Source organism: Mustelus asterias, chromosome 22, assembly GCF_964213995.1.
Source record: "Mustelus asterias chromosome 22, sMusAst1.hap1.1, whole genome shotgun sequence".
NCBI classification, from domain to species: Eukaryota; Metazoa; Chordata; class Chondrichthyes; order Carcharhiniformes; family Triakidae; genus Mustelus; species Mustelus asterias.
In genome coordinates, this window is record NC_135822.1 from 39,043,530 (window position 1) to 39,066,770 (window position 23,241).

At 43.7% G+C, this 23,241-nt stretch overlaps 1 protein-coding gene across 16 annotated transcripts in view; it reads left to right on the forward strand.

Moving 5' to 3' along the window:
• The window catches only part of hspg2 (heparan sulfate proteoglycan 2), a 515,715-nt gene that overhangs the window by 185,534 nt on the left and 306,940 nt on the right, over nt 1-23,241 (forward strand). For all 16 annotated transcript variants that reach the window (XM_078239173.1, XM_078239177.1, XM_078239184.1 and 13 more), the window contains 3 exons: nt 12,685-12,794; nt 15,261-15,319; nt 21,963-22,123. In XM_078239173.1, coding sequence (XP_078095299.1) covers nt 12,685-12,794; nt 15,261-15,319; nt 21,963-22,123 — 330 coding nt within the window. The remainder of the gene's footprint in view (nt 1-12,684; nt 12,795-15,260; nt 15,320-21,962; nt 22,124-23,241) is intronic.

Genomic DNA, 23,241 nt, shown 5'->3' on the forward strand with positions numbered 1-23,241 from the left:
AGGACAAGAGATTTCCTTCCCTAAAGGACAATTGTGAACCAGTTGGTTTTTCCCGACAATCGACAATGGTTTCATTGTCATCATTAGCCTTTTATTGAATTTTTATTGAATTGTATGTTTATTGAATACAGATTTTTATTGAATTCAAATTCCCCATCTGTTGTGGTGGGATTCGAACCCGCGCCCCCAGAGCATCACCCTGGATCTCTGGATTACTGGTTCAGTAACAATACCACTGGGCCACTGCTTCCCTCGCGGAAGAATTTAAATTCAATTGATTAAAAAACCCTGGAATTGAAAGCTAGTCTCAGTAATTGGGACCATGAGACTATCATCGATTGGCACAATAACCCCTCTGGTTCACTAATGTCCTTTAGTGAAGGAAATCTGTGGTCCTTAGCTACATGTGACTCCAGACCCACAGCAATGTGGTTGATTCCTCACTGCCCTCTGAAATGACCTGAGCAAGCTACTCGGTTCAAGGGCAATCAAGGATGGGCAGCAAATGCTGGCCTTGCCAGCGCCACTCATATCCCATGAAAAAACTTTTTAAAAACCTCACAGTTCAAACCTGACTATAATTACTGCTTGGACAGTGAAATAAGCTGAAAGAAGCAACAAGGTGATAGTTTGGGGTTCCAATTTTTCTTCATACTTGAACTCATTGCCTGGTTTGATTTCCTCCCTCTTTTTCTTTTCCCCTGTGATGATCTATACTCCGATGTGACTCCATTGGCAGCTGCTATCTTTCATTACCTTCAGTAACCGAGTAGGGTAGTACTCCATGGAAAGAGCAGCCCTATCCTAACAACATCCATGGCGCCTTTCCAACAAAGATCATTACATTTGCGATCAGAAACAGGACCAAGTGTTTACCATCCTTGCCACTTGGCTATTCTGCACCCCACCCCCAGCCCCTCCATCCACCCACCCCAAAATCCTTACTGTGACCAGCTAAGGCAGCGCAGACCAGCCAACATAGCATCTTCCTAGTCCACGTGGCTCAGTACTCCTTCACACAACACACTGGTCATTACCTCAGTTAGCTTATTACTCCACTGAGCTGCACACCAGAAGCAAAGGTCAGTTTTGTATTATTGGGGTTTTGGTGTAGGTGGATTGTGCTGACGGGATTTACGCTGTCTCTCATTGGCTGCTGTTGAATCACCTTGTGGTGATGGTGATCTCGCATGGACTGTTGGTGGGGGGAGTTCCAGGATATGGGTGAACCACATTGGAGGAAAGGAGATATGTTGCCAAATTGTGATGGTGTTTGAGATGGAGGGGAACTGTTTGAGGTAATGGTCTTCCGAACAGCGCTGCTGCCCCCGTCCTTCCTTCGGGGTTTTGGGGTAGGGGGTTGGGGGCAGTCACAAGGGAGGAAGGTGCTGTTGAAGATTTCGTTCTGGTGAAGGCTTGAACCAATAGAAACCATAGAAAATTACAGCTCAGAAACAGGCCTTTTGGCCCTTCTTGTCTGTGCCGAACCATTTTATGCCTAGTCCCACTGACCTGCACTTGGACCATATCCCTCCACACCCCTCTCATCCATGAACCCGTCCAAGTTTTTCTTAAATGTTAAAAGTGACCCCGCGTTTACCACTTTATCCGGCAGCTCATTCCACACTCCCACCACTCTCTGCGTGAAGAAGCCCCCCCTAATATTCCCTTTAAACTTTTCTCCTTTCACCCTTAACCCATGCCCTCTGGTTTTTTTCTCCCCTCGCCTCAGCGGAAAAAGCCTGCTCGCATTCACTCTATCTATACCCATCAAAATCTTATACACCTCTATCAAATCTCCCCTCAATCTTCTACGCTCCAGGGAATAAAGTCCCAACCGATTCAATCTCTCTCTGTAACTCAGCTTCTCAAGTCCCGGCAACATCCTTGTGAACCTTCTCTGCACTCTTTCAATCTTATTTACATCCTTCCTGTAACTAGGTGACCAAAACTGTACACAATACTCCAAATTCGGCCTCACCAATGCCTTATATAACCTTACCATAACACTCCAACTTTTATACTCGATACTCCGATTTATAAAGGCCAATATACCAAAGGCACTCTTTACGACCCTATCCACCTGTGACGTCACTTTTAGGGAATTCTGTACCTGTATTCCCAGATCCCTCTGTTCAACTGCACTCTTCAGAGTCCTACCATTTACCCTGTACGTTCTACTTTGATTTGTCCTTCCAAAGTGCAATATCTCACACTTGTCTGCGTTAAATTCCATTTGCCATTTTTCAGCCCATTTTTCTAGTTGGTCCAAATCCCTCTGCAAGCTTTGAAAACCTTCCTCACTGTCCACTACACCTCCAATCTTTGTATCATCAGCAAACTTGCTGATCCAATTGACCACATTATCATCCAGATCATTGATATAGATGACAAACAACAATCTGTGAGGATTAATTGTCATTGAAATTTCTAGCTACAACCTAGGAGACCAGCTGGCCGAGTGTTAACGATTGCATCATGTGTCCTGAACAATCCGGATCTCCTCAGTCCCAGTGGAAAACATATTTTGCAGAGGGAAGTGGAGAACATAACTTCCTATTAATGGCATTGAAAGTGTTTCTATTTCTCTTGTTTATATCCAAAACTGTGCTGCAGTATTGGAATGCTGTGTGGAAGTAACATTACAGATGTTGGGCTTAAGCCATCTATTGTTCTAAAACAGTGGTGAGGTTTTATTGAAAGCTAATGAATCTTGCTTCTCCTGGACTCCCGTGGCCAGGCTAAGATGCTGAACTGAAAGGTCAATCATATGTATTTAGACAATTTTAATGAAAAAAAGTGTGTCGTTCAATTGAACGAAAGCTATAACAGAGGAAATTAGGAACAGGAGTAGGCCATTCAGCCCCTCAATCTTGTTCAGTTACAGCACCATTTAAAAGTGAACAGATATGAATAGCTACATACATCAGTGTTTAATAAAGTATTCCACTATTCTTTGCCATAGCCCAGGTAAAATTTTAGAAGTTGGTTTTAATAATTGTGCTATTGTACAGTTGTTTAATTTTTGTGAACAGATCATTTGAAATCTCATGGGTGGTTTTCCAAGAACATGTTAAAAAATTATTTCATAGGATGTGGCTGTTGCTGGCTAGGCCTATCCTTAACTACTTCTGAGAAGGTGGTGGAGGTGAGCTGCTTTGAATCATTGCAGTCCATCTTGTGTGGGTACAGCCATTGTGCTGTTAGGGAGGGTGTTCCAGGATTTTGATCCAGAGACAGCGAAGCAATGGCGAGCAATTTCCAAGTCGGACTATGAGTGACTTGGAGGAGAACTTGCAGGTTCCCAGATATCTGCTGCCCTTGTCCTTCTGGATGGTAGTTGTCACGGGTTTGGAAGGTGCTGCCTTAGGAGCCTTAGTGAATTCCTGCAGTGCATCTTGTAGATGGTACACACTGCTGCCATTGTTCAATGGTAGTGGAGGGAGTGAATGTCTGTGGATGGGTTTCCAATCAAGTGGGTTGCTTTGCCCTGGTTGGGTTGAGCTCCTCGAGTGTTGTTGGAGCTACACTCATCCAGGCAAGTGGCGAATATCCCATCACGCTCCTGACTTGAGCCTTGTAGATGGTGGACAGGCTTTTGGGAGTCAGGAGGTGAGTTACCTTTTGTAATTCCCAGCCTCTGACCTGCTCTTGTAGCCACAGTATTTATATGCTAGTCCAGTTCAGTTTCTGATCAATAGTTAAGTCCCAGGATTTTGATGGCGGGGAATTATGTGATAGTAATGCCATTGAAGGTGATGGGGTGATAGTTAGAGTCTCTAGTTTTGCAGATGGTTATTGCTTGACACTATAGCACAAATGTTTCTTGCCACTTAATAGCCCAAGCCTGAATATTGTTCAGGTTTTGCTGCTCATGGACATGGACTGGAGGCAGTAGGCTAATTGTATACTCATTTTAAAGTTAACAGTTTTGATGTCCTGGGAAATAATGAATTGGAGTTGGGGGTAAGTATTATGGTCAACCTTGAGGTTATAGGGAGGAGGAGATGGACTTGGTGACTTGATGTTTGGAGCTGAACTAACAAGAGGTCAAGAATTCATTGCGGACTGCTTTCCCACAATCTGAAAACAGTGGGAAGTCTTTGAATTAAAGCCCTTGCATTTTAACATGTTTTATAATATGATTCCAAGCATTTTGTCTTTGCTTAGAAGCACCACTATATGCTTAGCACTTTAGAAAATATGTTCATACAGCCTTGTCTTTGGTAACAGACCTTCTTGTCAGGAGTTCATGGTTTTAATTCAAGTTTTTTTTCCGCTACATTTGTTGATCTGTGTCAGCCAAACCCTGGGCTCATTAAGTCCCATTGGAAAAAGATCTGGTCTGTTCACGCATACTACCAATAGGGTTCAATATGACTCTGGTGTTTTGGGCACTGGGGGGGGGGCCCAGGGTTGCTGAAAGACTGCGGTACAGAGAGGAGGCTGGGTGTTGCTGTAAGATTGCTTCCCTGAGTGGAACCTGACCTGATGGTCTTTTTGTAGAACCCCATTGAGTGCTTTCAGGCCACAGTGTGAATAGTGGGGCACAACAGCTGGGAACAGAGCTTTAAACATTGTGGCCTTCATCCGAATGAGCCCTCAAGATCACAAACTTCAATATGATATGCTGTGGAGACTTTGTGTGACTCTGAGGGCACAATACTCTTCTTTGTGAAGAGATGGGAAGGAAGTCAGAAGGTTAGTGTGATTCCGAGGATCGCAGGCTTGGTTGTTGCACAGGGTGATAAATTGGAGCTTTTTCTATGGCCACAACAGTGCTAAAGCCAAGATATATCCGGAATTGCTCTGTCAGTACCTCAGCTGCTTTTTTGGGTCTTAAATAGCTCTGCAGTCACATTGACCATTCTCACAATGGACCTTGTCAGCATTTGAAAAGTGCAGATAACACTGAGGTTATATCAATCCTTCACAGGGCCTTTTGGAGATACCATGAGGCTGCACTCCTTGCCATTGGCACCCTGTGTCTCCAAAAGCTTGCTCTTTGTAACTCTTAGGAACTATCTGTGGCCAGCGTTAGCACTTTCACCCTTGAGTTAGAAGTTCCATGGCCCAGTCAGTCCATGTACTGCCATGCCTCATCTGTTGGAGTTTGAGCATGAAGTCTAGGTTGATGCTTCAGCGTAGTACTGTGGGAATATCCAGCACTGTTGAAGATGCTGTCCTTCAACTGAGATGTTGAACTGAGGTTCTGTCTGCCATCTCAGGTGAACATGAATGATCCCATGTCAATAATTCAGTGAATAGCAGGGTGACTCTGTTAGAGTAGAACAAAAAGAAAAGAAAAGTACAGCACAGGAACAGATCTTTCATCCCTCCAAGCCTGTGCTGATTATGATGCCTGAACTAAAAAAAAAACTTTCTGCAATTACTCGGTCCACATTCCTCTATTCCCTCCCTGTTCATGTACCCGTCCAGATGCCTGTTAAATGTTGCTAATGTGCCTGCTTCCACCACCACCTCCGGCAGTGCGTTTCTCTGCGTGAAAAACATTCCCGCTCTCACCTTGAACCTGTGCCCCCTTGTATGTGACACTTCCACCCTGGGAAAAAGCCTCTGACTATCCATCTCGTCTATGCCTCTTATAATTTTGTAGACCTCTATAAGGTCTCCCCCCAGCCTCCATCTTTCCAGTGAAAACAATCCGAGTTTCTTCAACCTCTCCTCATAGCCAACACCCTCACGAGCAGGCAACATCCTGGTGAACCTTCTTTGCACTCTCTCCAAAGCTTCCACATCCTTCTGATAGCGTGGTGACCAGAACTGCACGCGATACTCCAAATGTGGCCGAACCAAGGTTTTATATGGCTGCAACATGATTTCCCAATTCCTGTACTCAATGTCTCAGCTGATGAAGGCAAGCATGTCGTATGCCTTCTTAATCACCTTGGCCACTTCTGTCGATACTTTTAGGGAACTGTGGACCTGCACACCCAGATCCCTCTTTATGTTAATGTTCCTAAGGGTTCTGTTATTTATAGTATAATTCATACCTAAATTTGATCCTCCAAAATGCATCACCTCGCATTTGTCCGGTTTAAACTCCATCTGCCATTTCTGTGCCCAAGTTTCCAATCTATCTATATCCTGTTGTATCCTCTTTTTGTTGAAAATTTATTGAGTGTATTCAGGAGGAATTTCTCATCTAGTATGTGGATGGCCCGACTAGAGAGGGGGCAAAACATGACCTCCTCTTGAAAAATAAGGAGGAGCAGGTGACAGACGTGTTTGTGAGGGATCGCTTTGGGACCAGTGACCATAATTCCATTAGTTTGAAGATAGCTATGTGGAAAGATAAGTCTGGCCCAAAAGTTAAAATTCTAAATTGGAGCAAGGCCAATTTTGATGGTATTAGACAGGAACTTTGAAAAGATGATTGGGGGAGTCTGTTGACAGGCAAAGGGATGTCTGGTAAGTGGAAGGCTTTCAAAAGTGTGTTAACCAGGGTTCAGGGTGAGCACATTCCTTTTAAAGTGAACGGCAATGCTGGTAGAAGTAGGAACCTTGAATGACTTGGGATATTAAGGCCCTGATCAAGAAGAAGCAGGAGGCATATGACATGCATAGGCAGCTGGGATCAAGTGGATCTCTTGAAGAGTATAGAGGTTGCAGGAGTAGAGTTGAGAGAGAAATCAGGAAGGCAAAAAGGGGACATGAGATTGCTTTGGCAGATAAGACAAAGGAGAATCCAACGAGCTTCTACAAAGACATAAAGGGCAAAAGAGAAACTAGGGAGAGAGTAGAGCCTCTTAAGGATCAACAAGATCATCTATGTGCGGATCCACAAGAAATGGGTGAGATTTCTCATCAGTATTTACTGTTGAGAAAGGCATGGATGTTAGGGAACTTGGGGAAATAAATAGTGATGTCTTGAGGAATGTACATATTAGAGAGAAGGTGGTGCTGAAAGTCTTAAAGTGCATCAAGGCAGATAAATCCCCGGGACCTGATGAAGTGTATCCTAGGGTGTTGTGGGAGGCTAGGGAGGAAATTGCAGGTCTCCCCCGCAGAGATATTGGATTAATTAACAGCCACAGGTGAGGTACCTGAAGATTGGAGGATAGCAAATGTTGCACCTTTGTTTAAGAAAGGCATAGTTTGATTGAGTTTTTTGAAGGGGTAACCAAGAAGGCAGATAAGGGCAGTGCAGTTGACGTTGTCTACATGGACTTTAGCAAGGCCTTGACACGGTACTGCGTGATAGGTTGTTGCATAAGGTTAAATCTCACAGGATCCAGGGTGAGGTAGCCAATTGGATACAAAATTAGCTTGACGACAGAGGGTTGTTTTTCAACCTGGAGGCCTGTGATTAGCAGTGTGCCTCAGGGATCGGTGCTGGGTCCACTGTTATTTGTCATGAATGTTAATGATTTGGATGAGAATTTAGGAGGCATAGTTAGTAAGTTTGCAGATGACACCAAGATTGCCGGCATAGTGGATAGTGGAGAAAGTTATCTAGGGTTGCAACAGGATCTTGATTAATTGGGCCAGTGGACTGATGAATGACAGATGGAGTTTAATTTAGATAAATGTGAGGTGATGCATTTTGGCAGATTGAACCTGGGCAGGACTTACTCAGTTAATGGTAGGGCAGGGGAGAGTTATAGAACAAAGAGATCTAGGGGTACATGTTCATAGCTCCTTGAAAGTGGAGTCACAGGTGGACAGGGTGGTGAAGAAGGCATTTGGCATGCTTGGTTTCATTGGTCAGAAGATTGAATACAGGAGTTGGGATGTCTTGTTGAAGTTGTCCAAGACATTGGTAAGGCCACACTTGGAATATTGTGTACAGTTTTGGTAACCCTATTGTAGAAAGGATATTATTAAACCAGAAAGAGTGCAGAAAAGATTTACTAAGCTGCTACCGGTTTGAATTATTATAGACTGGGACATTTTTCCCTGGTCTGTAGGAGGCTTAGGGATGATCTTATAGAAGTGTATAAAATAATGAGGGGCACAGATAAGGTAGATAGACAACATCTTTTTCCAAAGGTAAGGGAGTCTAAAACTAGAGGACATAGGTTTAAGGGGAGAGATACAAAAGGGTCCAGAAGGGCACTTTTTTCACACACAGGGCGGTGAGTGTCTAGAACAAGTTGCCAGAGGCAGTAGTAGAGGGGGGTATAGTTTTGCCTTTTAAAGAGCATTTAGACAGTTACATTGGTAAGATGGGTATAGAGGGATATGGGCCAAACATGGGCAATTGGGACTGGCTTAGTGATAAAAACTGGGCGGCATGGACAAGTTGGGCCGAAGGGCCTGTTTCCATGCTGTAAACCTCTATGACTCTGACAACCCGCGGCCGTATCAGCAACTCTACCAATCTTTGTGTCATCCGCAAACTTACTAATCAGGCCACCCACGTTTTCCTCCAGATCATTTATATATACTACAAACAACAGAGGTCCCGGTGCAAATCCTTGCGGAACACCACTAGCTACAGATCTCCATTCTGAAAAAACAGCCTTCCACCACTACTCTCTGTCTTCTATAACCAAGCCAGTTCTGTATCCATCTAGCCAGCCCACCCCGAATCCCATGTGATTTTCGTTTTTGTAACAGCCTGCCATGTGGGACCTTGTCAAACGCCTTATAACGTCCAAATAAACGAAGGCCACAGCCAATTCTGGCCAATATTTTTTCCTCAACTAACACACACAAACATTATCTCATTGCTGTATGAAAATCGGATGCTGCGTTCCCTACGTTCTAAATTGTCTGCAATTTTTTAAAGTTGACTGAAAAACTCTGTCCTAAAGTTGTGAGTCTGTCTTTCCCGAACACTGTCCCTTCATTTCAACCCTAACCTCCCATGTAGCAAAATAATTATTATAGATCAATCAACAGTCTGTAGTTTCCTCTTGTTGTGGAGATGCCGGCATTGGACTGGGGTAAACACAGTAAGAAGTCTCACAACACCAGGTTAAAGTCCAACAGGTTTATTTGGCAGCAAAAGCCTCTAGCTTTCAGAGCGCTGCTTCTTCGTCAGGTAAGTGGGAGTTCTGTTCACAAACAGGGCATATAAAGACACAAGCTCAATTTACAAAATAATGGTTGGAATGCGAGTCTTTACAGGTAATCAAGTCTTAAAGGTACAGACAATGTGAGTGGAGAGAGGGTTAAGCACAGGTTAAAGAGATGTGTATTGTCTCCAGTCAGGACAGTTAGTGAGATTTTGCGAGCCCAGGCAAGTCGTGGGGGTTACAGATAGTGTGACATGAACCCAAGATCCCGGTTGAGGCCGTCCTCATGTGTGCGGAACTTGGCTCTCAGTCTCTGCTCAGCGACTCTGTGTTGTTGTGTGTCGTGAAGGCCGCCTTGGAGAACGCTTACTTGAAGATCCGGGGCCGAATGCCTGTGACCGCTGAAATGTTCCCCAACAGGACGAGAACACTCCTGCCTGGTGATTGTCGAGCGGATTGTGACCGCTGATGTTAAACATCAGCTCTTTTCTCTCCTTACAGATGCTGCCAGACCTGCTGAGATTTTCCAGCCTTTTCTCTTTTGATTATGTAAAAGCAGCCTGAATCCTCTGTCAGACATCACACAGAGTCTTCAACAAAGAAAAGAGGCTCGCCAAGGTGCACCATGAAGGCTTCTGAATTGGTTTGGCCCTCAGGTCTCAATTTACACCACACAAAGTTTTCTGCTAATGCAAAGCTGAAACTACTGTGTGTGTTCGGAACCATCAAATGTAGTCGTACCTCAGGGCTGCGTTGATATTTATTTGTACAGAATTGGATATCCTGTGATTGCAGCTGTGTTTATCAGCATAGCTTCACTAGGAATTTAACCGCATAGCACCAGGTCTTTCGGCCCAGCATGTCAATACTGGTGTTGATGCTGCTTTCTGAGGCTCATCCCCACCCAAATTCTTATCACTCTATTGATGCATCCATCCCTGAAAGTGTTCTTATCTGGTCTTTCTTGCATGCATCTGCTGTTCATGCCATGCGGTAGGGAGTTCCAAATTTTTAAAAATAATATGCCATCTAGTTTTGGATTCCTCACAAGCGGATGTCTCGACCCCATCAAATCCCATTATTATTTTATCTCTTTCATTGAACTGGTTAATGCTTCTTCTGATAATTCAAAGCGGATAGTTTTGTACCGTGGTGCTTTGGTAAGCAGGGCAGTGTTATTTATCAGCCAAAGAAACAGGGTTTGAATCTCTCTGATACATTGCTTAGCGTTGGAAACTTGTTCCTTGCTGTGTGATATATTCATCACTTGCTTCTGGAAGAACCTGGTGGCAATCTCAAGTGGATCTCTCAGCTCTTGAGGGAGTGATTAGCCACAGCTAATTGGACTGGAGTAAGGAGGATTATGTATGTTGTGTCCTTGAAGTAACTGTTGCTGAGGATTCTGAGCTCCAAATTCTGGTAAATTGGCTGTCAACAGCCGACTTGGAGCGGCACAGGGGTTAAGCACTGCTGCCTGACAGCATCAGGGACCTGGGTTCGATTCCAGCCTCGGGTCACTGTCTGTGCAGAGTCTGAGTGGGTTTCCCCCCACACTCCAAAGATGTGCGGGTTAGGTTTATTGGCCGTGTTAAATTGCGACTTAGTGTCAGGGGGATTAGCAAGGGTAAATACATTGGGTAAATACAATAGGGCCTGGGTGGGATTGTGGTCGGTGCAGGCTTGATGGGCCGAATGGCCTCCTGCTGCACTGTAGGGATTCTATTTCAACAGCAGCATTGCGAGCAAGAGGTGATGCTACTGCTTTTTAAGTGCCTAAAAGCTAGTCTTCTTGGTCTTCTCTAGAAGCACTAAGACCAGAACATCGATGTAAATACTACCCTTTCTTTTCAGCGTTGGTCTTTGTATCTCAGTCCTGGTGCAGACCTTCTCCCCTTCCCCACATTCAGTCTTTGGTCCTAGTCATTATCTGCAGAGACCACTTCCTCCCTAAGTCATTGCAATGGCTGGTTGCCAGGCTGTGCTGTTGTTAGATAACTGCCTAAGCACATTCGGTTTTATTGGTGTAAATGGAGTGGATTCCACAGCCTGAGAGATCAAGAGGCTACCTGAAGCAATTATGTAATATAAATACATCGTTAATCCACCAAGTATTGCTGAGCGCCATGCCATAAAATCGAGGATCTTTGTAAAAATCTTTTCAGGCCCACCTTCACTACAGGAATAATGGCTTCATTTCTCTAGTCAATAAAGGAAGATTTAGAAATACAACAGAGAAGTTGCAGAAGCTAAAAATGATAAAATATACATTGCAGATTGAATGAATGTTGTGAATGAGTTGCTGGACTATCAAGGTTAGAAGGAGGCAAATGGGAATAGATTATTTGCACTGGAGATGGTGACGAGAGGGCCCAAATTTGAGATCGCATAAATGATCAAAAGGGGCAGAACGTCGATTTGGATGGAGAGTTCACATGTGAACACGTTGCAAGAATAGCCTAAACCGAGCATAAGGAGCTAGTAGGAAATTGGGTCAACGCTGCTTGCTTGTGCAGAAGATTTGTAAGTTCAAATCCCACTCCGAAGGCTTGAGCATGTAACCTATGCTGACACTTCCAATGCAGTGGCGAGTGTAAGGAGTGTTGGCTTTCAGATGAGAAGCTAAACTGAGCACCCACACCCTCCTCCCGTCCGATCAATGCCAAAAATCCAATGGCGTTATTTCGAAGGGGAGTAGTGGAGTTTTCCTGGTGTCCTAGCCAATATTGATCCTTCAACCAACATCACTGAAAACAGATGATCTGGGCACTTTATCTCCGTGTTGTTGGTGGGACCTTGCTGTGCATATTGGCCATTGCATTTGCAGCACCCCACATTTTAAAAAAAAATTGGTTGTGAAGAGCTTTGGGTTGTCCTAAGGTTGCCAAAGGCTCGAAATATAAAATCATATTTGTTCATTGGGGTATTTACCAGCCACTGCTGTCACGTGGCATTTATATATTGCAAGTAGTTCTATGTGGTTTGCTTTGTATAACCTATTTTGTCACGCTCAATGTAAATTTTTTTCAGGATGTGTGAGGGTGAACGGTAAAGTGTTTCTTTCATGACTCCTTTGTATACTCCCAGTCTTCCTTTCAGTACTGCTGTTGATATAATATTAACTCTGTTTATGTTGTGTGCTGAATTCTATATCAGCAAACAATAATACAGAATCCTGGGCATACCGGTTGGCTGGGAATACGAGTTATTCCGTGGAATAGGCCTTGGACCTTCATTAAAATTTGGGGCAACTGTTGGTTTGGAAAGGTGGACTAGACACAGATGTTTCCCGCTTGCTCCTCAGAGGAGCTTTGGAAAATGGGAGATTTGCCTCCAGGAAGTCCTCTGCTTTCCAAAGCGCAATAGTGTAGGCCAATGTATATTTAGGGTAGCGTTGTCCAATCGGGCCATTGAGGAAAGGATTTTTAATTGCGTAATTTGCCTTACTTGAGGGTAAACTTGAGACTAAGATCAGAACTCTCTGGTCTCGCACGCCCCGCTACCGCTGCCAGTGAGAACGGGGAATTTGGTATTCAGCCACATCTCCGTTCACAGCAACGGGACTGGAGAATCCCAGCCGCAGGCGAGGTCGGAGAATTCCAGCCACAATCTAGTTTTTGGAAAGTCTGATGATGTAATTTTTAAATCAGAAAATCAATCCCCAGTTTGATGATAGTTGTTATTTCCATGTGTTTATTTTTAGTGTACTACCGGGTGTTGGTGAATTTCACGACTTCAATCGAGTACGACCCCGAGTTGGAGAACTTTGAATCTGAAACATTCAGGGAAGTATCTGAAGGAATCATAGACACGGTAAGTACAGGAGGGACAATTGTACTACATGCTTCTGATTTTAAACCCAAGTCTCATTAATTTTTTCTCATGACTGTCAGGAATGACTGAACAGGCTGGGGCCCCTCAGAAAAGAAAAGATTGAGAGTTCACTAAAGAGTTCTTCAAAATTATGGGAGATTTGGATAGGAGAGAAGATGTTTCTGCTGTTGGCCGTGCCCAAAACCAGGGGACTTGAATACAAGATGGTAATAAATGCAGTGGGGATTTGAGGAGTAAATGATTTATCCAGAGAGATGAACCGTATTGAATCATGGAATGGAAAATGGACAAATGCACTGGGGGAAGAAAAGAGCAGGAGATTATGGTGGTGATGGTGGGGTGAAGTTGGGTGTGTGGAACATTTACAATATTCCAGGAAATAAAGGATGTTTCTGAAGCTAATTGTGAACTTGGGCAATGTTGTTAACAGCAAATACTCGCACCTTTTCATATGTTGCACCATTTTACAGGCAGGAGGAGGCCATTTGGCCCTTCGGGACTGCTCCACCATTCATTTTGATCATGGCTGATCATCAAATTCAATATCTTAAAATAAAAATAAACTTACAACTTGACAGATTCCCTCCCCACCGTCCCATATCCCTTGATCCCTTTAGCCCCAAGAGCTATATCTAATTTCTTCTTGAAATCAGACAACGTTTTGGCTTCAGCTACTTTCTGTGGTAGTGAATTCCAGACATTCACCACCCTCTGGGTGAAGAAATTTCTCCTCACCTCAGTTCTAAAAGGTTTATCCCTTGTCCTCAAACTATGACCCCTGGCTCTGGACTGCCCCATCATTGGGAACATTCTTTCTGAATCTACCCTGTCTAACCCTGTTAGAATTTTTAAAGTTTATTTATTTATTAGTCACGAGTAGGCTTACAGTAACACTGCAATGAAGCTACTGTGAAAATCCCCGAGTCACCACACTCCGGTGCCTGTTCGGGTACACTGAAAATAGAGGGATATGGACCACGTAGGGGCAAGAAAATATTAGATAAGAGGGGTATCTGTGTCGGCACAGACTTGGTGGGCCAAAGGGTCTGTTCCTGTGCTGTACTGTTCTTTGTGCCACCTTTCACATTGTAAGCTCTTAATGATTATGCAGTCCGGTATCATTTTAATATATTTTGTTTATTTATTGGCCTGAGAGATTTTAAAAAAGTGTACTTCAAAAACTGTACACTCAGTTCAACCACTGCTCTTTAACCAAGACCTAACCTAGATCATGGTCGATGACAACACACAAGCAATTTACTGCTGGTCACTGGAGACCTGCAATAATGACAGAAAATGACAGAAATACTCAGCAGGTCGGGCAGCATCTGTGGAGAGACAAACTGAGTTAATGGGTGGGATTTTCCGGCTTCCCCGCGGTGTGCTTTCTGGCGGGAGGCAGCTTACCATTGGTCGCTGCCGGGATCTTCTGCTCCCGCCGAAGCCTATGATGTTTTGCGTGGCTCGTTTGTCCCACTGCCGGATAACCCACCATGGGGGCTGGGGGAGTTGCCTTCGACGGGACTGGAAAATGCAACCGGCGGGAAGGATCAGAGAGTCCCACCCAATGTCTCAGATCATTGACCATTCATCTGAACATCCAAATTGTAATGTGTTGCCTATTGCTAGTCTTGTGAGGAAGGAGGGAGCACTCGTTCATCTGGCCTCTCTATACATTTTTCTGTACAAGCATAGTTTAAAAAAAAACATTATTCTGGGGATGTTGTCATCGCTGGCCAGGACAGCATTTATTGCCCATTCCTAATTGACCGTGAGAAAATGTCTGAAGGTTGGTCGTCTACAGGGTCCCTAGTGAACTGGGGTCCATTCTATGATTTTCTTGGGGTTGACCGCAGCTGATGTGATCTTGTATGATGCAGCTTTTTCATAGAAACCCTACAATGCAGAAGGAGGCCATTCGGCCCATCGAGTCTGCACCGACCACAATCCCACCCAGGCCTTACCCCCACATATTTACCCACTAATCCCTCTAACCTACGCATCCCAGGATTCTAAGGGGCAATTTTTAACCTGGCCAATCAACCTAACCTACACATCTTTGGATGTGGGAGGAAACCGGAGCACCCGGAGGAAACCCACGCAGATTTGATGGATAGTCAGTTGTTTATTACGTTGAGCTGAGATTGGCACCAGTGGCTGGTTGCTCAGGATTCCCAATTCAGTCAGAGACAGCTCACTGTGAAGGCGCTCTGAATCTTACTGCTCTGACCCTCTGTACTTACTGAAACTGGGAACCTGACTGAGAGAATTTCGAATGTGCGCGTGTGCAGCCAGCATGCTGACTGAACGTGTCACATCACTGGACCATGTTTGGCTAATAGTTGAATGATTATTCAAAAACAGTATTTTGAAGTGAACACAATCTCTAAGGCTTAGAAACCTCCCTGTGACCCAAAATCTTTAATAAATGCACTTTCTTTACAGCTTGAGTCTGAATTTTATCGGATCCCAGGAGACCAGTCAGTTACTGTGGTATGGATCAAGTAAGTGCCGCTTCAACACAATCTCAATTTAGGCCAAAAATTATCTTCTGTAAGCCCAGTGTCAGACAGGGCAAAGCACAATATGATCATCCTCAGATTAATCTTAACATCTATCGTAGTTATGAAGGTTTGTTCACCTGTTGAGAAAACGGGAATTTACATCTCAAGTGAGTGCAGATAATCCTGAAATAATTAACGCTCCTGAGCCTTATCCTTTTTTAATCTCCGTTCTTAAAGATACCTCTGTCATCTAGTATCTAATCATTTCACAATTATTCCCACTGGCACATGTCGATGCCTCTGTTTTTCCTGTCCCTTGAAGGCTTGATTTCTAAATCAGTGTCATTGACATGGTTTGATAATTCGTCATTTGGAGTGACACATGATCAGTTCTGATCATTGAAAGATTTCTGGGCGCACCTTTGCACGCTGGAGTTGTTGATGAGACCAAATGTATCTCATTGAGGGCCAGAGCAGTGATTCCATCCTGGAGACATTTAACAGAACACTGTCGCTCTTCCACCTTGCATTCTCTTTGGCCTTCTCATCCACGTGAGTTTTATTTTGTCCGTTACTTTTGCTGAGTTCAGCAGCTAAATCCAGCTGCCATGAAGCACTTATTGTGGATTAGGGGGATGACCCAAGGCCACCTACAAGGTTTTTATACTCGTTGTTTCAACTGACTGCCTGAAGTATGAAATTAAAAATCTGTAAGACATCTCATATCTCGCCTGACTTAGCTACAATCACAATTGTTTAATTTCCAAGAGGAAAAGTATGTCTGAATCTGATTCTCAATGGTAGATAAGCAAGATTCCAGAATGTCTATCAATATCCACATCTTTATTACTCATCTGTCCTTCACTGACAGCACCCTGTATCCAATGCAGAAACCATGTTAGAGTACTATAATGATGTATGTTTATAGGTTTATTTAGGAATATAAAAGATATTCATTAACAAGGAAAAACTGTAAAGAGGCTGATAGTCTCCCGGTTATCTCGGAGGAATCCACTGGCTGTCCTAGTTTTTATGTCTTTTTAATGTCTTCTGTCCAAATGAGAAGTCCACCCCTGGGATGATTAGTCATTCTTCTAGAATGCCATTAAAACAACTGACCTCAGCACCAACTCTGAGACCATCCCAATAGTGCCAATATCATATTTTGATTTCTAGATTTAGAAGTGACCAATAAAGTACTTGGGGTGATGGAGGTTTTTTCCATAATGATTGGCCATTGGCCAGTGCTATGAGATGTATAAATCCAGGGCTGTTATAGTGGAGTAGAATGGGCCTAAATCTGTTACATGCACTAGCTGTTGTGGGGGTGTGTTTGTGGACACATGCACCCCCCACATGCATCCCCCCACATGCACCCCCCCACATGCACCCCCCACGTGCATGCGCACTCCCCCGACACGCACGGATGAAGGCACAGTAATTTTCCCAGCTGGCCACGCTCCTGATGATGTTTTGATGTTTCAAAATATCCACAGCTGGAAAATGAGCTGGTTTCTTTTCTCAGTAATAATCAATTGAGGCCGATAACATAACAGTAAAATGTACAGAGTGTGATTAAAAGCTGTGCGCAGTAATTCCCTTGGAGATCAGTGCAAATGAACTATGGCATCTGTCTACAGCTGGGACCATGAGTGATTTTTATCAAGCGGACACCAGTCACAGGGCAGGAGAACACAGATAACTATCCCATTGGCCCATAGCATTCCAATTTCATCAGTCATCACTCCCCACGCTAGAAAACTCCAAAATGCTCTTTGGAGAAATAAAGATGCTTTTTCTCCCACGGATGACCCTCTCCCACACATTCCTCCAGTTGTAATCAGTACATTATTCAGTCTGACTCAGTGAACTTTGTGAGATATTTTCGCTTCTCACTGCATTTGCTGGAGCAGTTTTAAACTTTACCTGACTCCAGACCAAACCTTTACGTTTTTGCAGATGGCTTTTCTCTGTCACATTTTGTGATGTTGCTTCAACTTCAGTGAGCATGCGAATCCAAAAAAAAAGTGTACCAACCCAAACTGCACAAAACATCTTAAAACTATGTACAGCAGCTGAAATTTCATTACTTCAGCCCATCTCCCTGTTACCCCGTCGGTCTGTTCATTGTGTACTCTTGTGATCCGCGGGAACCCTAACTCCGTTTGCACTTCGTGATAAGTTAGCTGATGTTACCAGGGCCGATTGGATCACTGTTTCTGAGTCTCTGGATTGCTGTAGGGAACCAGAGTTCTCGCTCTTCATGAATATCTCGTACAAATGTTTGACGATAGATGATGACTAGATTAATCTACCCTTGTCCACCCTCGCTAGCCGTGTCAAATAATTGGCCGAACTTCTGCTTGAGGTTCACGAATGACTGCTGACCACTTGCAGAAGTATTGTAGGGACTCGAGCTCCTAGAGCCACTGCCCAGCCAACATTCACCATCTTCAAATTATTGTTGAAGTTGAAAAGGGTCCTTTTTAATCGCAAGAATGTAACTGCAGGAGTTCAAACTCGAGTGTGGCAAAGATTTTTTTAAAATTCATTCGTGGGATATGGGCATGGCTGATTGGCCAGCATTTATTGCCCATCCCTAGTTGCCCTTGGAGGGCAGTTGAGAGTCAACCACATTGCTGTGGCTCTGGAATCACATGTCGGCCAGACCAGGTAAGGACGGCAGATTTCCTTCCCTAAAGGACATTAGTGAACCAGGTGGTTTTTCCGACAATCGACAATGGTTTCATGGTCATCAATAGATTTTTAATTCCAGATTTTTAAAAAAAATTGAATTCAAATTCCACTGTCTGCCATGGCGAGATTCGCCCCCAGGTACCCAGAACACTTGCTTTATCTGCCGAAGTAATCTCGTGTCCCCTTTTTGCCCTCATAATTTCTCTCTCATCTTACTCCAACATCCTCTATACTCAAGGGATTCACTTGATCCCAATTGTCTATGCATGTCATATCCCTCCTCCTTCTTTTTGACCAGGGCCTCAATATCCCGAGTCAGTCAGGGTTCCCTACTTCTACCAGCCTTGCCCTTCACTCTAAAAGGAGCGTACTTACCCTGAACACTGGTTAACACACTTTTGAAAGTTTCCCGCTTACCAGACTTCCCTTTGCCTGCCAACAAACTTCCCAATCAACTTTTGAAAGTTTCTGTCTAATACCATCAAAATTGGCCTTGCCCCAATTTAGAATTTTAACTTTTGGGCCAGACCTATCGTTCTCTATAACTGTCTTAAAACTAATGGAATTATGATCACTGGTCCCAAAGTGATCTCTCAAAAACACCTCTGTCACCTGCTCTTTCTTATTTCTCAACAGGAGATCAAATTTTGCCCCCTCTCTAGTCGGGCCATCCACATACTGAATGAGAAATTCCTCCTGAATACACTCAACAAATTTCTCTCCATCCAAGCCCCTAATACTATGGCTGTCCCAGTCAATGTTGGGAAAGCTAAAGCTCCCTACTATTACCACACTATTTTTCTTGGAGCTATCAGTAATCTCCTTATATATTTGCTCCTCAATTTCCTGCTGGCTATCTGGGGCCTGTAGTAAAATCCTATCAAAGTGACCTCCCCCTGCTTATTTCTCAATTCTACTCATATAGATTCAGTGGGCGAACCCTTGGATATATCCCCTCTCAGTACGGACATGAAGTTCTCCCTAATCACAAATGCAGCTCCCCCCTCCTCTCTTACCTCCTTTTCTGTCTACCTTCTAGCATCTCTACCCTGGAACATTGAGCTACCAGTCCTGTCCCTCCCTTAGCCATGTTTCAGTAATAGCTATAATATCCCAGTCCCACGTACCCATCCATGTCCTGAGTTCATCTGTCTTGGCCGCCAGGCCTCTTGAACTGAATGCCATTTAATCTAGACTTCCCTTGCTCTCAAGCTTGCTTTCTCAGACTGTCTGTCCTGTCATGTTTTGTTCACTCTCTCTCTGTTTTATTTCTCTGAGCCTTACTGGACCCATTCACTGTGTTCCCTATGGTCTCTGTACTGTGGCCCTGTACTTGTGTGCAGCATCGCCCTCTAAAGCTGCCCACCTCATTGCTTCCCTGGTTCCAATTCATCCATTTTAGTTGGATCATACCGAGCTCTTCAGAGAATTGCCCTCTTATCTGAATTCACTGCAACAGATGCCTTCTGTTTCCTGACTTTGCATTAACAGACTTGAACTTTCTTTTTAATCTTTTGTTTTTGACATCCTGTCTCTTTTTTAAACTACGGAAACTGTTTTACTTTTTTTTTGGTCACACCTCCTACCGTTTCTATTGTGTTTGCCGACCAATACTACAACTCCCAATTATAAAAATAAATGATTCACATTTCCGACTATCTTGCTGTTTCATTGTCTTTTTTTATTTTCTGAAGGACTTGTGTTTAATATGCAAAGACCTAAGGTACTGGCTTTTGTGATAGCGACAAATCCTTAATTTTCTGTACAATATACCTGGTTCATTCATAGAATCATAGAAACCTTACAGTGCAGAAAATGGCCATCTGGCCCATCGAATCGGCACCGACCACAATCCCACCCAGGCCCTACCCCCATATCCCTACACATTTACCTGCTAATCTCTCTAACCTACGCATCTCAGGACTCTAAGGGGTAATTTTTAGCATGGCCAAATAACCTAACCCGCACATCTTTAGACTGATACTTCACTGAAGCTTTGACAGCAAATAGCAGTACTGAATGAAAGGTGAGGATATAAAGAGGAAATTTTGCCAAAGCCTTTGAAAGCCCTGGTTTGATCATATCTGGAGTAGTGTGTGATACACCTGTGCACCACACCTGGGGATATATTTATTGAGCTTGGAAGTAGTGCAGCGTGGAGTCAACAAAATGTTACCTAGGATGTTAGATTGAAAGAGAGCGCGCATAAACTAGCTGCATGTTGTCTGGAATGCAGAGGGTTAATTAGTAATCTCATTGCGGTTTTGTCGGCTTGGAAATGATTTGATTAGGTAGATGGGGGGACAACACATCTTCTACTGATGGAGGGAGACTAAGCAAGGAGGCATAATTGTAAAGATCACAGCCAGGTCATTCAGGGGACTGTTTGGGAAACACTTCTTCATTTCATGTTACAGTTATACAAAATATTGGTTAGGCCACATATGGCATACTGTGTCCAATTCTGGTCACCACACTACCAGAAGGATGCGGAGGCTTTGGCGGGAGTACAGAGAAGGTTTACCAGGATGTTGCCTGGTATGGAGGGTATTAGCTATAAGGAGAGATTGAATAAACTGTGATTGTTCTCCCTAGAAAGACATAGGCTGAGGGGTGACCTGATAGAAGTTAATAAAATTATGGGGGGTATAGATAAGGTGAACAGTTGGAAGCTTTTTCCCAGGGCAGCAATGACAATTACAAGGGGGCACATTTCAAGATAAAGGGGGGGAAGGTTCAGTGGAGATGTGCGGGAGAAGTTTTTACACAGAGAGTGGTGGGGGCTTGGAATGTGGTGAGGTGGTTGAGGCAGACACATTAACGACATTGAATACTTATCTGGATAGACACATGAACTGGCGGGATATAGAGGGATACAGGCGGTTGGTCTAAATTGAACAATGTGAACAGCGCTGTGCTGTTCTTTGTTCAGGGAGTCATTTTGCACAAGAGAATGCCAATTGACCCATCAGGTCCATGCTAGCCCCTTGGAGCAATCCAGCCACCTACCTTCCTGCTCTATCCTTATAGCCGTACAAATTTATTTCCCTCAAGTACCCATTCAGCTTGAGACTTTTCATTGGCTCCACTTCCAGCACCCAGTCGGCAGTGAGTTCCAGGTCATCGCAATTCGCTGTGTGCAAAACAAATTGTCCTCACATTCCTGCTGCATCTCTTGTTCAAAACTTTAAATCGATATTCCCTTGTTGTTGTGCCATCACGTTTGGAATTCTCTCCCATAAAAAAACAGTAAGTGTTAACTTAATGTTAAACCTGATTTTTGCTAGACAAAGGTATCAAGGATTTTGGAGCTGAGGCAGGTAGACACAGTTAATTCAGCTGTGATCTCTGCAAATAGAGGAACAGGGTTGAGAGATGAATGACCTACTCCTGCACTCCTACATTTCTGGTGATGAATAATTTAATATTCATATCAACATGCTGGATAACGTGAGGATGCATTATCAGTCACACTCTCTTACTGAAAGGTCTTGGTTAACCAACAGGATTGCATATTGGATCTAGTTGGTTAAGAGTTTCTTAGTTTAAAGGCACTGAAAAAAGAAAGGATGAACAAAGGAATTAGGAACAGAAATAGGCAATTCAGCCCTCCTAGTCTGCTCCGCCATTCAATCAAATCACAGCTGGTCTCAAATCCATCGCCCTACCTGTTCCCCATATCCCTTTAACCCATTTTTAAAATCAGAAATATATCTATCTCCCTCTTGAAACCATTTAATGATTCAGACTCCACTGCGCTAACAAACAATGAGATCGCTAACAATTCTTTAATTTAGATTGGTTGGTTGCACATTTGTCAATTTACCTTTGGTTTGTCTAGTTCTGCCTTGTCCTATCTCATTTGGTGGCCAAGGACCAAAGTGTTCAGTCTAGATTGACTAGGCTGCATTGCGTGGCATATCATTCTTTTTGTTCAACTTTACAGGCAAGAGGACCAAAATGTGATTGTGGAGCTGGATGTGGGATCTGACGGAAACAGCAACGATGAGGAGATACGAGATGTGGTTTACTCGGTTGTCAGGAGTGGATCCATCGGCCCTTACGAAACCTCAGTTGAAGGTTTCAAATTTCGGCATCTAGGAGAAGGTATTTTGTCATTCCCTTCTGGATGAGTTCGCATGTTGATGTGGCAGGTCAAAAAAAGATGCACTGGACATTGAACTTCAGATCTGGGTATTCAATTAAGATGGAGAAAAATGATATTAGAACTGGGTGCCGTTCTCACCCAGATAGATGGACCTGGACCTGAATATAATCATTCCCGAATATAGCACTTGTTGTTATCCCTTCAAAAACTGAAATTTTAAAGACATTTGAACTTCCAGTTAAAAACTGAATGGATGACACAACAGGATTTTGTATTTTAAGACATGCTATAACAAACAACCTACAGGTACGATTGACTAAACACTACTTTTGTAGGCAACTTATAATTTAAGCTAGGGTGGCATGGCGGCACAGTGGTTAGCACTGCTGCCTCACAGCGCCAGGGACCCGGTTCGATTCCGGGCTTGGGTCACTATCTGTGCGGAGTCTGCACGTTCTCCCCGTGTCTGCGTGGGTTTCCTCCGGGTGCTTCGGTTTAACTCCTCCAGTTCGAAAGACGTGCACTGGGCATGCTAAATTCTGAGTGTGACTGTTAGGGGATTTTCACAGTAACTTCACTGCAGTGTTAATGTAAGCCTAATTGTGACACTAATAAACAAAATTCAAAACTTTAGACATAAATTTTAGCACAACCACTAAATGAAAACACGGAGGTATACATAAGTAGGCATTTGATTCTCCCAGACTCGACCAAAATGTTTTTTGGCTCCAGGGGTATACTTCTAATCTTTTCTTTTCCCAGCCTGGAAACTTTGAATCCAGAACTGATTTCCATAGTATGGGTTTTCCTGGAGACTTGTCCTTATAGCTAAAGCTTGGCAATCTTCCAGCCTTGTTTTAACCTCTCAGGAATTTTGTCTTTCCTATCTTTCTTACAAGCTTCCACTTCCACTTTACCTGGTGAGCCATGCATGCTGCCTGTAGCTACTCTCCCTCTGCTGGATCCTGTCCATGATATTCAGTGCTACTTGAGGAAACACTGGAACCTACCTTAGCAATGGCTCCTTCTGCAATGTTCCCCGTGGCAATGAGAACGAAATAGGCCTTGTATCTAAGTAGAAATGCTGATTAGCTATTATTAAGACAGCAACCCTATG